Raw genomic sequence first — 14,003 nt, forward strand, 5'->3', positions numbered from 1 at the left:
ATAAATTAATATTCAATTACCAACATATCTTTTTGAAGTGAGGCCGACAGTATTTTTCAAATAATCCTATAACAAACTCTAGGGTCAGCTTAAGATTCGAGCATTTTAAACAATGTGCCAGTTCGTAATTGAAAATGTTAACTACGGTGCATAGCTAGTGCCACCTAGCAAAGTCAGTATCACAGCCACTACTAGCTGCACCAGTAACCAACTGAAGTACACGAGAGACATCTCCATTTTGACCTGTGTCGCATTGACGTGCGACGTGGCGTTATCATAGTTGCACCCAAACAGGCAATGCCACTATAGTGTCACTTTTAAACGAAAAGTTGTGCTAGCCACAGAGGCATCGTCACATGTTCAAGCTGGGCGGGACTCAGCATCGATGAGAAAAACGTCTGTCGTTGGATAGAGCAACCGGACACGCTTTTTGCATGCGCCGTAACAAGGAGATGACACTGATAAGGAACATAAGCATGCCATAACAGAGAAGAGCTGTTAACCAAGATCGCGCTCAATTTGACGCGTACTAATCTTGCCGAACTGTCGTGCATGCGTTGGCACGCGGACGCGAGCTTGCGTGCGTCCACAAGCGTACGAGGCTAGCACCGATCATGACGTAGAGTGAGCTCGGCATGTTCATATTAAATAAATGCTATTTTCATTTTGTGAATGCTATCCTCACTTTTTTGTTTGGCCTACAGTCGAGATAAGTTTCTTTTATTTTTTCTTTGGACATTTAAGGGTTGGCTTAGAATCAGGGCCCGCATAGATTAGAGTAACTGCAGTATATAATTATGATGGACCTCTATAAAATGCCCAGTGTCACTCTCATCCCACCTTAATTTGCTTTCTATGGAGTCTCCAGCACCTTGGCATAAAATTACCGTATTTACTCGCATACTAGGTGCACTTTTTTTTTTCTCAGAAAATCCGGCTCGAAGTTCGGGGTGTGCCTATTACGAGGGGGAAAATTTACGAAATTTTTTCAGCTCGCATTCTTGCACTTTAAAATTTAACATATGCCACGAATATGGCTACTCTCACGTAATTTACCAATAAATCCAGTATAAAAGGAAAAATAAAAGGTACCTACTTACCTTTTAATGAACAGGCGAGATGTCGACTGCACACACGTAAAATTTATTAATACATGACATCCTCCTCTCCTTCCACTATTCAGAGTCCGAGTTGGAGATAACATACTCATCACCACCGGGTGTAGGCTCGTCTTCTTTGTCTGAGCTACCACAGCATGTCGTCTTCGCTCGCATCCAATACGTTAGAGATCCCCGTCTTCTTGAAACTTTTCCTGACGATGTCATCGGAGATCTCTTGCCAAGCTTCCACGATCCATCAGCAGAACATTTCCATAGGCGGCCTCATAATTTTGCCACCTGGAGTAAGTTGACCCTGTCCTCCAGCCATCCATTTAGTGTACAGCCTTCGAACGTTGTCCTTAAAAGGCTTATTTAAGGACACGTCCAAAGGGTGCAGTACTGAAGTGAGGCCTCTGGGAATCACGGCAATATCCGTGCGCAGCTCTAACAACTTCTCTCGTACACATTCTACAAGGTGCCCACGAAAACTGTCCAAAACGAGCATGGCCGGATACAACAGGCCGCCCAGCCGCCGGCCCCAGACGGTCTTGACCCAGTCCACCATCAACTCTGTGGACATCCAACCTTTCTCCTGGACCCTGACGTAGATGTCTCGAGGGAAATTTTCCTTTGGGAGCGTCTTTCTCTTAAAAATAACATAAGGCGGTAGTTTGCGCCCATCCGCAGTCACTACCAACCATGATAGTACATCTTTCTTTTTCTGCGCCAGATGTTATAATAAGCACACTTCGTGTACCTTTCTCCTCTACAGTTGTATTTCTCGGCATGTCGAAACAGAGGGGGGTCTGATCTGCATTCCCAATCTGGGACAAAATGAAGTTCTTTTGCTGCCAGAGCCGTATAAAAAAACGGTGGAACTCCAGTACCTTGTCCTTGTATGCTGAGGGCAAGTGCTGGCACAGCGTTGTGCGCCTTCTCAGGGTAAGTCCATGGCGTCGCATGAAGCGCATTGCCCATCCGGAGCTTGCTTTGAAATCTTTCGCTTCGATGCTCTGCGCTCGGGCAATTCTGCGTGCCTCAGTCTGCACCATGTCGAGAGACACTGCACAACCGTCCTGTCGAAGGCCCCGTATGTGTTGAACGAATTGCTCTTCCACTTGCGCATACTTTCCGGACTTTGCATTGCGGAAGGCCCGTCGAGACTTTTTGGTGGCAGGAAGTTTTTCTTGCTTACCTCGCAAGTAGCGAATGCTTGTCTCTCTGACACTGAAATGTCTGCTTGCAGCACGGTTCCCATGCTCGAGTGCATACTGCACAGCTTTCAGTTTGAATGCAGCCGTGTAGCTACAGTACTTCCCCATTGCGGAACACGCAACCACACGAACTGCACGCCGCTTGCAAAATGGCGAGATGTGGCGTTTTTTTCTTTTCTGTGCCTGTGTGGAGCATTGATGGCGATGGCACTGTCGCTTGTTTCGAGTCACCCGGCCTCCGAGAGTCACCCAACTTTCCGAGCTGCATCAGTGGAGGCAGTGAAAAGCTTACATCCGCGCGCCGGTTTGGAGGGGGGTGTTATCGAAAGTTGATGGGAGAACTATTTTTCGCTCGTTGATGCGTTTTTCTTCTCTTTTTTGGTTTCTATGGCTGCGTTAGATCGTCGTGCTCGCTTGCTTCGCGGCGGTTCGGGGAGGGGGTATCGGTAGTTAACGATGGTTAACGGAAGAACTGGCTTTCACGATGTTGTATGTGCTGTGGGTCCGCAGCAGCTGCGACAGCAGCAACACTAATGAGGACTAGTAGTCCAGCAAATACGTTAATGAGCTTGGGTTGTGGAATGTGCGTGCGTGTTTTTTTCACCCGAGACGGAGGGGGAAGAGGGCGTCGGCTTGCAATCATGTAAATGCGGTACTGATCACAGTGCCAAGTTCGGGGTGCGCCTATTATGTGCGGAAATAAAAAAAATTTGATTTTCCGCGACCAAACTGGGGGTGCACCTATTATGCAAGTAAATACGGTATGTAAATTTCACACATTTATTGATGGTCGATCAGAATTGTGACTGAAGGGGATAAGCTCCTGCCTACACAAAATCACAACAAAAAGACAAAGCGGGACAATAACAAAACAGGGCTGGTAGACATGACAAAGGTTTTAAATAGCCAAGCTGCCAACAAATCGCAATACATGGAGACAACTAGTTTTCAACTTGAGAAACACAAGAAATGCAACCATGCAAACTCACCCAGTACTTCAGGGCAAAGGGTGAGAGGGCAAGCCAGTCCCGGTCATAACCAACCAGGAGGGATGGGATGGGCTGCGGCTCACACTGGTCTTCGGTGCCTCGGCCAGCAAGACGATGAAACTGCCGCCAAGTGAGGGGTCCTGCCACGCGGTATGTGACCTCCCAGAGACCCTGGTTGCGCTTCTTGTGTACAGCATCTTGTAGCAATGGCTGAAGGCCACGCAGCAGTCCCATCGTCATCAAACTACTAGCGGGACATGGGCCTGTAGAGATGCACAGACATAGTTCTCTTGTCAGGGCAGACAGGTATAGAACTGCATGCAACAGGAGCACTATAACATAGCAATTAAAATCGTAACTGCCTGAGCACTACTATTGGATAAAAAACGAAAATCGCATTGGCAACAACCTACCACCAGAGCCGTCCAACACAGTGTCATTCTATCACAAAATGGCGAAGGAGCACGTTTTTTCCAAGGTCGCTGTTGGTCTATATTGAGCTCGATTACTATCTAGAGCAGCATTCTTGGCCAATAATCTTAGGAGGTACTGTCAATTTCGCGTGATTTCGTTCGGCTCAGCGTCGAATGCACCGGTGTAATTGGCTGCCGACATTTCTGGCGCTGTGCCAAGCTCGTTATCTGTGCATAAAGTCAGGAATGCTGTCAGCAGCGTACTTCGACAAATCCGATGCAAAGTCTTGCAAAAGTTATAGCTGCATCTAAAGGGATTATTCAAGAATACTGCCCGTTACAAGATCTTGTTGTTGAGAGCAGGAGTCGGCTGACGCTGAAGGGAACATTGAGAAGGGAAGGTTTATTTACATTATGTACAGAGCTTAGGAACAAGTAAAATAACAGTAAACAGTCATCGATGGCTGGTAGCACATCGTATACTGTGGCTCGTGGCAAGAACGTCTCTGAATGTTTCTCCCTTTCCGGTGGTTTGCTGGCTTATAACCCCTTCAGTCTGTCAGGGTCATGTCATTTTTGTCCAATCGGCAAACCCGCACAGATGTTGTCATGTTGCGATGAGCTTCTCCCTGTCTGTTTCACAGCGTTTGTGGTGGAGTGCAGTTGAAAGTGTACTACACACTTTTAACAGGCGATAACCCAAACATGCTGCTCAGCCGGCATGAGGTGAGCGTCATGTTTAGCTCTGGTGACATCGTAGCATTGTAATCCGGTGTTGTCCACCAGCTAAATTTCATTTTGGCTCCCCATCAGCTTCTTAAAACGACAATGCGCGTCTTCGTTTCGTGTCGCTCGAGCTTCACAAGCTCAACAAGCGTCGGCAACTTGTCTCGTGCCACAATGATTTTCACTGAGTGGGCACATCAAAGTTTCCCACCAAGATGCCTCCCCCAAAGAAGCTGCTGACTCGGGTCAAAATACAGAATTGCAATGCAAGTCTCTCCCCACAAGGTCAATCCTGTGCTCAGAGAAGCTTTACTGCACAAGGTTTTTTTCTATGCATTTGACTAAAAAAATAAATAGAGGAACCAGCTACAACAGCACCAACACCATTAGCAATTTATGCTGGCTTGAGCTTGGTCGCAGCAAGCCTGATTAAGGGGGGACGCGGGTCTTGAAATCGCGAAAAATGGTCAAAAATGGCAATTTTCAAAAATTGCGTTTTTGAAGTCTTTAATGTCCCAACTATGCCTTTACAAAATATTATGGCGCAATTCCTACTCGAAGTATAAAAAAAACGGCAATTTAGAAACGTCGGTGAGCCGAAATTGAACGCCAAGCGCGAACGTTTGCCTCATTTTCAAGCTGCCGTAGCTCCGCGCGACGCGAACCGATCGGCGCCATCTTGGTCACGTTTGAAAGCTGGTTTCCCGCTCTCCATTCTGGCGCCCCTCGGCACGCTGTAGACCCTCGTGCAGCAGAGCGATCGGCACTCTAGGCACCCGTTCTCAAGCGCGAAATCGTCGCGAGACAGCCGCTGATTGGGTGAAACGGGCGCCTCCCCGAGGCGCAGCCCTCTGATTGGCCGTGACGCATGCTTCGCCTACCGCGACCCCGTTGTTCGACTCCTTCACGTCGTCTGCTTTCGCCGGCGCGCACGTCATTTTTCGCATTCCTCTTTGTTTCCTACTATTTTTCCTTCTGCCTTTTTCTTTATCATTCTTGTAAATATTTTGGCTATTGAGTCGCTTCTTTTAACCACGAATTTCTTGCTTTTGCGTGCCTGGTGTCTTTGTTCCGCGTGTCACGATGGCGCGAGACTCGCGCTTGAAAGCAAGCACGCGAAAAGCAGTCGGAAAGAAGAGACGCGCATGGAATAAGAAGAGAGCTACATCGTCGTGAACTACAGCTTCGGTGATGCCGCAAGCTGCTGTGCCCTTGGTGGATGCGGCTGGACTGAGCTCGCCAACAACAGCTTCGCCGGTGGACGCGGCTGGACAGTGCCGATCGGTGTCAACTTCGGTGTTACCGCAAGTCTCTGCAGTGCCGGTGGATGCGCCTGGACTAAGCCCGTCGAAAATGCCAACTTTTGAGACGCTGCAAGTCGCTTCGGATTCCGTGTCGTCGGAAACGGCCGAGCCGGCTGACCTAAGCCTAACGTCGACTTCGGCGTTTCCGCACGCCGCTTCGGTGCCGACGGACGCGGCTAAACCGAGCTCGCGTGCTCAACGCTTCGACACGTTGTTTTGCGCGGAGTGCGCGGGGTGCGAAAAGTACGCAGACAACATTAAAACTTCATTGGCGAAGAAGTCCGCGACTTTCCGCAAGTTCGAGCTAATGAACGTCGGCACAGCAAGTGAAGACGACTTTCTGAGCTTTTTCTTTTTGTCAAGTGCCAATGCAATACAGAGGTTTTCACAATTTTTACATGAACAGAATTCTGTGAGTTTGGTGTTATTGTGTTCAGTAATGACTGGGCTGCATGCTAAAGCATTAAATTTTTCCATGTGATAGGTAAACAAAAGTGGCAGAGTAAGCAAAACTTTGAATGCAATTTTCTCAGCTTTGCTTTTTCGATCAAATGCCTTTGCCTTACAGAAGTTTTCATAATGTTTGCATCAACTGATTTTATTGAATTAGGTATCATTTTTTTCAGTAAAACCTCAGCTACATCCTAAAGCTTTCCATTTTTCATTAAACCCAATAGACTAGCAATTAGGTCAGATGTAAGCTAATTACTCCCGCATTGTTTTTTTTCTTCCTACTTTGTTATTCATTCATGACCTATATGATCACTTTTTAAAAATTTCTTTAGCTTTAGGATGTGCAGTGGGCCCTTGGAAATGACAGCTATTCTTTAAAACTAGTTTTTTTAATTAAGAAATTATCATAATGGCCCGTAAGAAAAGACCTATGTGGGATAAATTATTTTGCTATATCTTCATTTCTAGATGAGATATATAAAATCTGAATATATATTTGGGATCAGCATTCAAAGATATATCTGCATGCCAGTTTTCAGGAAGATATGTTAAGAAATAAAAAAAAAAAGTTTTCAAGACCCTCATCCCCCCTTAATGTGTAGGCATTTTGTCATGTACAACATCATGAAGGCATTTCAAATAAATAAAATAGCTCATTGTAAGGGGAGAACAACACCAGTGGGGAGTGGGAAAGAGGGAGAACCTCTAAATATGTCGCAGAAGACATCTCATGCAGGACCAGACAATTAGATCACTGCTTACAGTGCAGATAAGGCCAGTGATGCAGGCAGGAACTTTTGAGGTTATCCTCCAGTGGTCGAGCAGCAACAGCCTCGAGTGCTCCGTAGGCAACCTCACAACCGTCCAGGGCCTGCAGAAGAGCCAGTGAGGCCTGCAGGGGGCGCACTCCCACAGGCGGCAGTGGTGGCTCGGAGCCCAGCTGCAAAGTCTTGTGCAGCACTGAACACGGAGATAAGGACATGCCCAGACACTGGTTCTGAACGTAGTCCAACAGGCCTTCCTCGTCCACCTGCTGGGAAGAGAAGAAAGCGCGTGTCAGAAGGCTCCGAACAGCATGAAAGTACAGCTGACCACAAAAGGTTGTGAACCGTGTGATCTTGAAAAAAATTGAATTTCCAAACAATTTTCGACCGAAGCCAATAAAGCTATACAACAGTAGCACGCTGTTTGCATATACTACTAGTGCAGACTGCGGAAATATTCAGCTTATACTGTGATCCTGCAGAGTGTGAACTTTTGTGGCTGACTGTACATACGGAAAAAACAATTCCTTAGCAATACTATGGTCAACGGTTGATACCCTTTTGGAAAGCACAACTACAGCTGCTAACTGATAGCCCGAATACTCACGAAGCGCATAAAAGTTCATATAATGGGGAGTTCAAAATAATAGATTTGCCAGAAGATAAGTGACTTTATTTTACAAGTGGCCAAGATTGTCAATTTCTTGGCTGTGGAGTAGAACTTGTTGCTGGGCGAGTTGGTTGGGATCTGAAGAATACATTGTTGCGCCAAAAAAGGAAAATAAAGACTTGAGAATGAAGAGTACGAAAAGACAGATTGAGCGCTGAACTTCAACTGATTTTATTCTTACGGCGGGGCAGGGAGAATGAACAAATGCGCATGCGTACATCAGTGTTGCCTAGAGCGAATCCAGTGACGTTTTTAACAGTTGCAACTCATTTTCAAACAGAAAAACAGACGTGTCACTAATACAACTCGTGCCTCTCTTTTTAATGTGATATGCCTCCAAAAGTTCTCTTGCTAACGTATCACCACTCCTGCCAAGTATCTTTATCTCACGCAGCAGTGGCTGGCATCTGCCTTCCATGCAAACCATGCAATGCGCAGGTAAATGCGCATTACCGTTATTGATTACAGACAATTCATGCTCCCGGGCCCGGTCATTAACACATCTCCCCGTTTGTCCAACGTAGGTTTTCCCACATTTTAGCGGTATTTCGTAAATAACGCCCGTCGCACATTTGATGTACTGTCTAGTGTGCTTTTTCTGGCATCCTGACTTTTTGTCAACGCGGCTTATGCGCGGACACAGTCCAGCCAACTTGAGTGGTGCCGAGAAAACAACTGGCACACCAAACCTAGTAGCGACTTTCTTCAAGTTGTGGGAAAGCTTGTGAACGTATGGCACCACTGCGGGTTTGCCTCGTTTTTCGTCGGGCCTAGGCGCATGCCTTATTCCCTTCACCTTCTGGAGCAATGTTTTAGACACCGCCCCAACGACTGAGCTCGGGTAGCCGGCTGTGTGTAGCCTCGCCAATTGCTGCCTTATAAGGCGCATTATAAGCCTGCCTTATAGCCTGTAGCCTGCCAATTGCTGCCTTATAAGGCGAATAAGGCGCATGCCTTATTCCCGTTGTAAGTTCAACGACAAGGGATATGCATCGGGTCCTGCGTCGCTCCTGTGCTGTGTGACATTTTCTTGGCTTCAATTGACCGCGACCTGCACAGTTCCTTTGACGATAGGTTCTACCTTAAGGCTTTTAGATATGTCGATGATTTTTTAATTCTTTAAAAGGTAACCATGATTTTACCGTTGACCAGTGCATTAGCCAGGTCTTAGATGTTTTTAGACTACATGGGAAGGGCATGCTATTTACACATGAAATCCCTTCCCATGGCACTCTTCAGTTTTTAGATCTGTCTTTATTTTTTGACAAAGACCACGTATGTTGGCAGTATAACCCACGTGCTCAGAAGGAATTGCTACCGTATGATTCGGCACACTCAAAGTTAGTTAAAAGAGGAATAGCCACTCTTTGCCTTGAATCTGCTCTCATGAAGTCGTGCCCCCACACTATGCAGACTAGCTTTGATAAGCAATTGGCGAGGCTACACACAGCCGGCTACCCGAGCTCGGTCGTTGGGGCGGTGTCTAAAACATTGCTCCAGAAGGTGAAGGGAATAAGGCATGCGCCTAGGCCCGACGAAAAACGAGGCAAACCCGCAGTGGTGCCATACGTTCACAAGCTTTCCCACAACTTGAAGAAAGTCGCTACTAGGTTTGGTGTGCCAGTTGTTTTCTCGGCACCACGCAAGTTGGCTGGACTGTGTCCGCGCATAAGCCGCGTTGACAAAAAGTCAGGATGCCAGAAAAAGCACACTAGACAGTACGTCAAATGTGCGACGGGCGTTATTTACGAAATACCGCTAAAATGTGGGAAAACCTACGTTGGACAAACGGGGAGATGTGTTAATGACCGGGCCCGGGAGCATGAATTGTCTGTAATCAATAACGGTAATGCGCATTTACCTGCGCATTGCATGGTTTGCATGGAAGGCAGATGCCAGCCACTGCTGCGTGAGATAAAGATACTTGGCAGGAGTGGTGATACGTTAGCAAGAGAACTTTTGGAGGCATATCACATTAAAAAGAGAGGCACGAGTTGTATTAGTGACACGTCTGTTTTTCTGTTTGAAAATGAGTTGCAACTGTTAAAAACGTCACTGGATTCGCTCTAGGCAACACTGATGTACGCATGCGCATTTGTTCATTCTCCCTGCCCCGCCGTAAGAATAAAATCAGTTGAAGTTCAGCGCTCAATCTGTCTTTTCGTACTCTTCCTTCTCAAGTCTTTATTTTCCTTTTTTGGCGCAACAATGTATTCTTCTTGGCTGTGCGATAACCCATAAAGCCCACCAGCTGTAAAGATGTATTTCAGGGGGAAAACTCGCAAGCAAAAGTTGCTACGCAATAAGAGTGCCGTAAAATACAGATCCGCTATTAAATTGAAAACATCACTGGAATTCAGTAAAACATAACTAACTACTTCTTCAGCTTCAGAGGGAGGAAAAACACTTGATTGAACAGACATTTTATTGACAAAACTTCTTTTTCTAGACCTTCATATATAAGTGAGCTGTAATTAGTGCTGGCATACTAATTTGGCTATCCCTTTAGTAAGAGTTGACTGTACTGTACATACGGATTCCTAGGCACCTAAGTGTCTCATATCTTGCGACATTCTTGTTATGCAATGCTAATGGACTCCTGAGCATGTGAAGCACCATGTTTTACTGCACAAAATTTGTAAGCATTGCACCTTGTAATAACTTGTCTGATATAGTCAATAACCGATATTTTGGACATGCCCGATTATTTGGATGCCTTCGCGGCACCACCGTGAGCCAATGCATGAGGACGCCTAAAATTTTGGATGCAGAAACCTTTTGCCTTCCGATTTTTCTGAATTTTTACCGTGACTACAGGTCCCAAACAGCTGTAATCAAAGTCACTGCCGCTGCCATTTTGATTATGCCACAGCCTCAAACCAGCGCTCTTGCATGCCTAGCCATTATGGCCACCATAGCCATTTGCGTTTTGTGCGTGAACGTATGGTCGTGTTGTGCTGTCATGCGCTCTGCAATGCTAGGCCTATACCTGCTTCAATGTTCGCTAGCCTGTTTGGCGCAGTGTTTTTCACTGAAAGGATGTGCCGCTGTCCACAATGGTGCAGACACTGTCTTCGTCACCTTTGCCAACGCTTTCAAAGCACGAAACGCGCTGCAAGAGTCAAGCATTGCATAATGTGGGTTCTTGAAAGTCAGCTTCACTGTGGTGCAGCGGTATTATGCAATCAAGCATATACAACATATTGCAGTGAAGCATATCGATAGCGGAAAGGGGCCATATATGTTGCTTAATTACAAACGCATGCACCTGCTGTTTCCTGTGTCACACTACGAGCACTGAGACACTAAATAAATGTACTAGCAGGCCTTCAGAGCTATTTCAGATGCAGCTGTGACGATTTGAACCCTTGAAGACAGTACGAGGCATGCATTCATTTCTTTGTCTGTTTCTTTTTTTAAATGTTTCCGCAGTTCCAAGGGAGTCCTAAAAATCGAACAATGACTGTATTTAACAGCCGGCTTCGTCATATATATATATATTTTTTTATGCAATATTCAGTGCTTCCACACCCTTAGTTGTTACTACCGTATTTACTCGCATAATGATCGCACTATTCTGTAAAAGAAAAAAATTTTTAAAAATTGACGCGAATTCAGGGTGCGATCATCACGTGGGTTAAATTTCCCACGAAAAGAAACATTTTCTTTTTTCATCCCGCGTTTGCTGCGGGATGACAAGCAGGCAGCTGCCGCTGTCAGAGTGGGACACCAAAACAAAAATGGCGGCCAGCGGAGCAAGCTGGACGGCACCAATTGCGATCATTTTTTTTTCTCGTGAGTACATTATGCGCATTGAAACAGTTTCTTCCGTATCAGCAATGAATAATATTGTTAATATTGGCAAGGTTGCGACAATAACATAGCCATGTCCACTTTAAGGGAACAGAAACGGAGATGGGAAGGAACACTTAGCTGCCAGTGCCATAGAATATCCTAATATCCTGCTATCCTAATATCGCACGTTTCAGCTAAGGGTGGGCGAATATCTTAGCTGCGTTAAAGTGTTGGCGTATGAATAGGGTACACTTCTAACATATCAGTGTAAACGTGGCCACTATCGTTGCCGCTCGCGATTTGTTGCGTGCCCACAAGTGCAGACGAGAAGAATCGAAAGGCGCCCTTTATTTATGTTGTTGTTGACCAAAACGATTATGAAGCCTACATACAATAAAGCAAAGACAAGTTTGTTGTAGCTTTTTTTCATGAAAGTGCGGAAAGTGATGAAAGGAAAGAAATGGGTGCGTGCAGACCGCTTGGTATGTCTTCAAGAGTTGTTTGCGTAGCATTCGACAGATGGTAAGCGCGATCGTCATTAGCTAGACTTGGCACATGACATATCACTGCGATAAATTCAGGGTGCGATCATTATACGGAAAAGAAAAAAAATTGAATTTTGACGACAAAATTCAGGGGTGCGATCATTACGTGAGTGCGATCATTATGCGAGTAAATACGGTGTATATAGTATGTTCATAGGTTGCCAAGACATAACGAACAATTTCGTCAGCTGACAGAATAAGCACACACCTTGGCCAAAGATGGAGTGGGTAGATGGCCAGCAGCAGACACGCCCAATCCTGTTCTGGCAGCTGGGCCAAGCCGTGCCTGCTGCTGCTGCTGCTGCTGCTGCTGTTGTTGTTGCTGCTGTTGAAAGAGGGCTCTTGCATTTGGTCCAGGTTGCGCCTCATAAGGCAATCCTGTTATGTCAAGCTCATCCTGGTAGAATAGCCCAGCTTGGTGTGACTGATGCCGGTTCACAACAGCCGAGAAGCCACAAGTGCACTTGTACTGGGCCTCCTCACTTGCAGTGGGGACCAGCGATGGGGGCAGATACACGCCAACATCCGCACCCTGAGCCAATCAAGAAATGGTCCCCAGTCAATAGTGCTGCTGGCTCCAGAAGACAGAAGAGTACTAACTTGGGTTGCACATCTTATACCTAAATTGGCTAACAGTGCATGGGACAGAACAAACAGAAGGAACGGCTGACACTCTATTCGTCTGTCTTCATTTCATGTACGCAGGCCTGAGGATGCTGTGGTATTCACTGCTACAGAAAAGCAGTGGGGTGAGCTCACAATTACTCTCTGAATCATGCTTTCTCTCATGTTTAAACACTGGTGCAAAGCTGATAATGCACCTTGTCCGCATCACAATACGGCTCCCTGAGCCAAATGACGAGATTTAAAACCGAAGTCATGATGTAAATTACTATATGCTCATTCGGCAGGGCATGATTAAACAAGGAAGGGGCAAGTGTGCGCAGCCCTCTTGTCGTCCTTTTTGCATGCCTAAAGAAGCATGAGATGAACACAGTAGCAGATAACTAATAAGCTATAAGTACCTATATATATAACACATAAAATGAGCAGCAACTTCAGGGTCCTAAAAGACACACATTAACATTTTTTTCAGAAAAGTCTGAGAACTTGCAACAAGCCAGAACCTCTCGCATGCAGACTTACATGCCACTGATCTATGCACTCTTGCCTATTAATTACCACTTCAGGTGCACATTAACAAACTTGTGCTAGAAGGCACAGATACAGTTAAACCTTGATATAATGAAGTTGCTAAAATCGGCAATTTGCTTCATGGTATCAAAATTTTATTGAATTGAAATTCGATCTTTTATGCAAGTAAGTGCAGTCGCTGACAGACTTCTCTTAGATGGAAAGGTTGTAAAGCTTTCCGAATTACCGAGCAATTGAAAAAAGAAATGCAAATTTGAATGAGAAAAAAATTCATTATGTTGAATTTGAGAGTCGGCAATGAAAGATATGGTTTTATGCTGCATTGATGATATCTTCACATCGGCGGTACGGAGCGAAGCAAGCAGCACTTTCACATCCACTTTGCCCCCATGACTGATAGTGTCGAAAAGCGCTGACAGCGGGGAGCAAATACTTTGTAACCCGAGATTACGAAACCTAAATTTTTAAACGTACGGAAACGTACATGATGCCACACCCTCTTGGCACGCCCACTGTTTTCACACGTGGCAGATTACCTCTAAAAGAAGGCGTGTGGGCTGCGCCAACCTCCCCTTACCCCCCCCCCTCACCCACCCCATTTCCTCGCGCATGCTTAACCGCGTTACCGTGAGCTTCTTTCTTGCTTGCACGGGTAGACAGCACTCATCAAGCGACCCATTCTTCTCTTCTCACGCACACATGCTTTCACTTGCACCCAAAACACAAAGCGCACAAGGCACGACGGGATCTTATCACACTTGAACTTTATGCCATATCATAAGAAGCCCACAGAAATGGCTGAAAACATATGACTAATGAAAATCGGGCCCCTCGTTTAACTCGTTTGAATCGGTCTTCTCGTTTGAACTTTATGT

General features: G+C 45.9%; 1 protein-coding gene across 4 annotated transcripts in view; it reads right to left on the minus strand.

Moving 5' to 3' along the window:
• skd (mediator complex subunit skuld) overlaps positions 1 to 14,003 on the minus strand; it is a 161,282-nt gene that overhangs the window by 38,576 nt on the left and 108,703 nt on the right. For 3 of the 4 annotated variants that reach the window (XM_075684473.1, XM_075684474.1, XM_075684471.1), the window contains 3 exons: positions 12,182 to 12,505; positions 6,962 to 7,232; positions 3,304 to 3,566 (listed from right to left, as the gene is read on the minus strand). In XM_075684473.1, the coding sequence (XP_075540588.1) occupies positions 3,304 to 3,566; positions 6,962 to 7,232; positions 12,182 to 12,505 (858 nt within the window). The remainder of the gene's footprint in view (positions 1 to 3,303; positions 3,567 to 6,961; positions 7,233 to 12,181; positions 12,506 to 14,003) is intronic. The other variant, XM_075684472.1, reaches the window with a different exon arrangement.

This window comes from Dermacentor variabilis, chromosome 3 (genome assembly GCF_050947875.1).
Source record: "Dermacentor variabilis isolate Ectoservices chromosome 3, ASM5094787v1, whole genome shotgun sequence".
NCBI classification, from domain to species: domain Eukaryota; kingdom Metazoa; phylum Arthropoda; class Arachnida; order Ixodida; family Ixodidae; genus Dermacentor; species Dermacentor variabilis.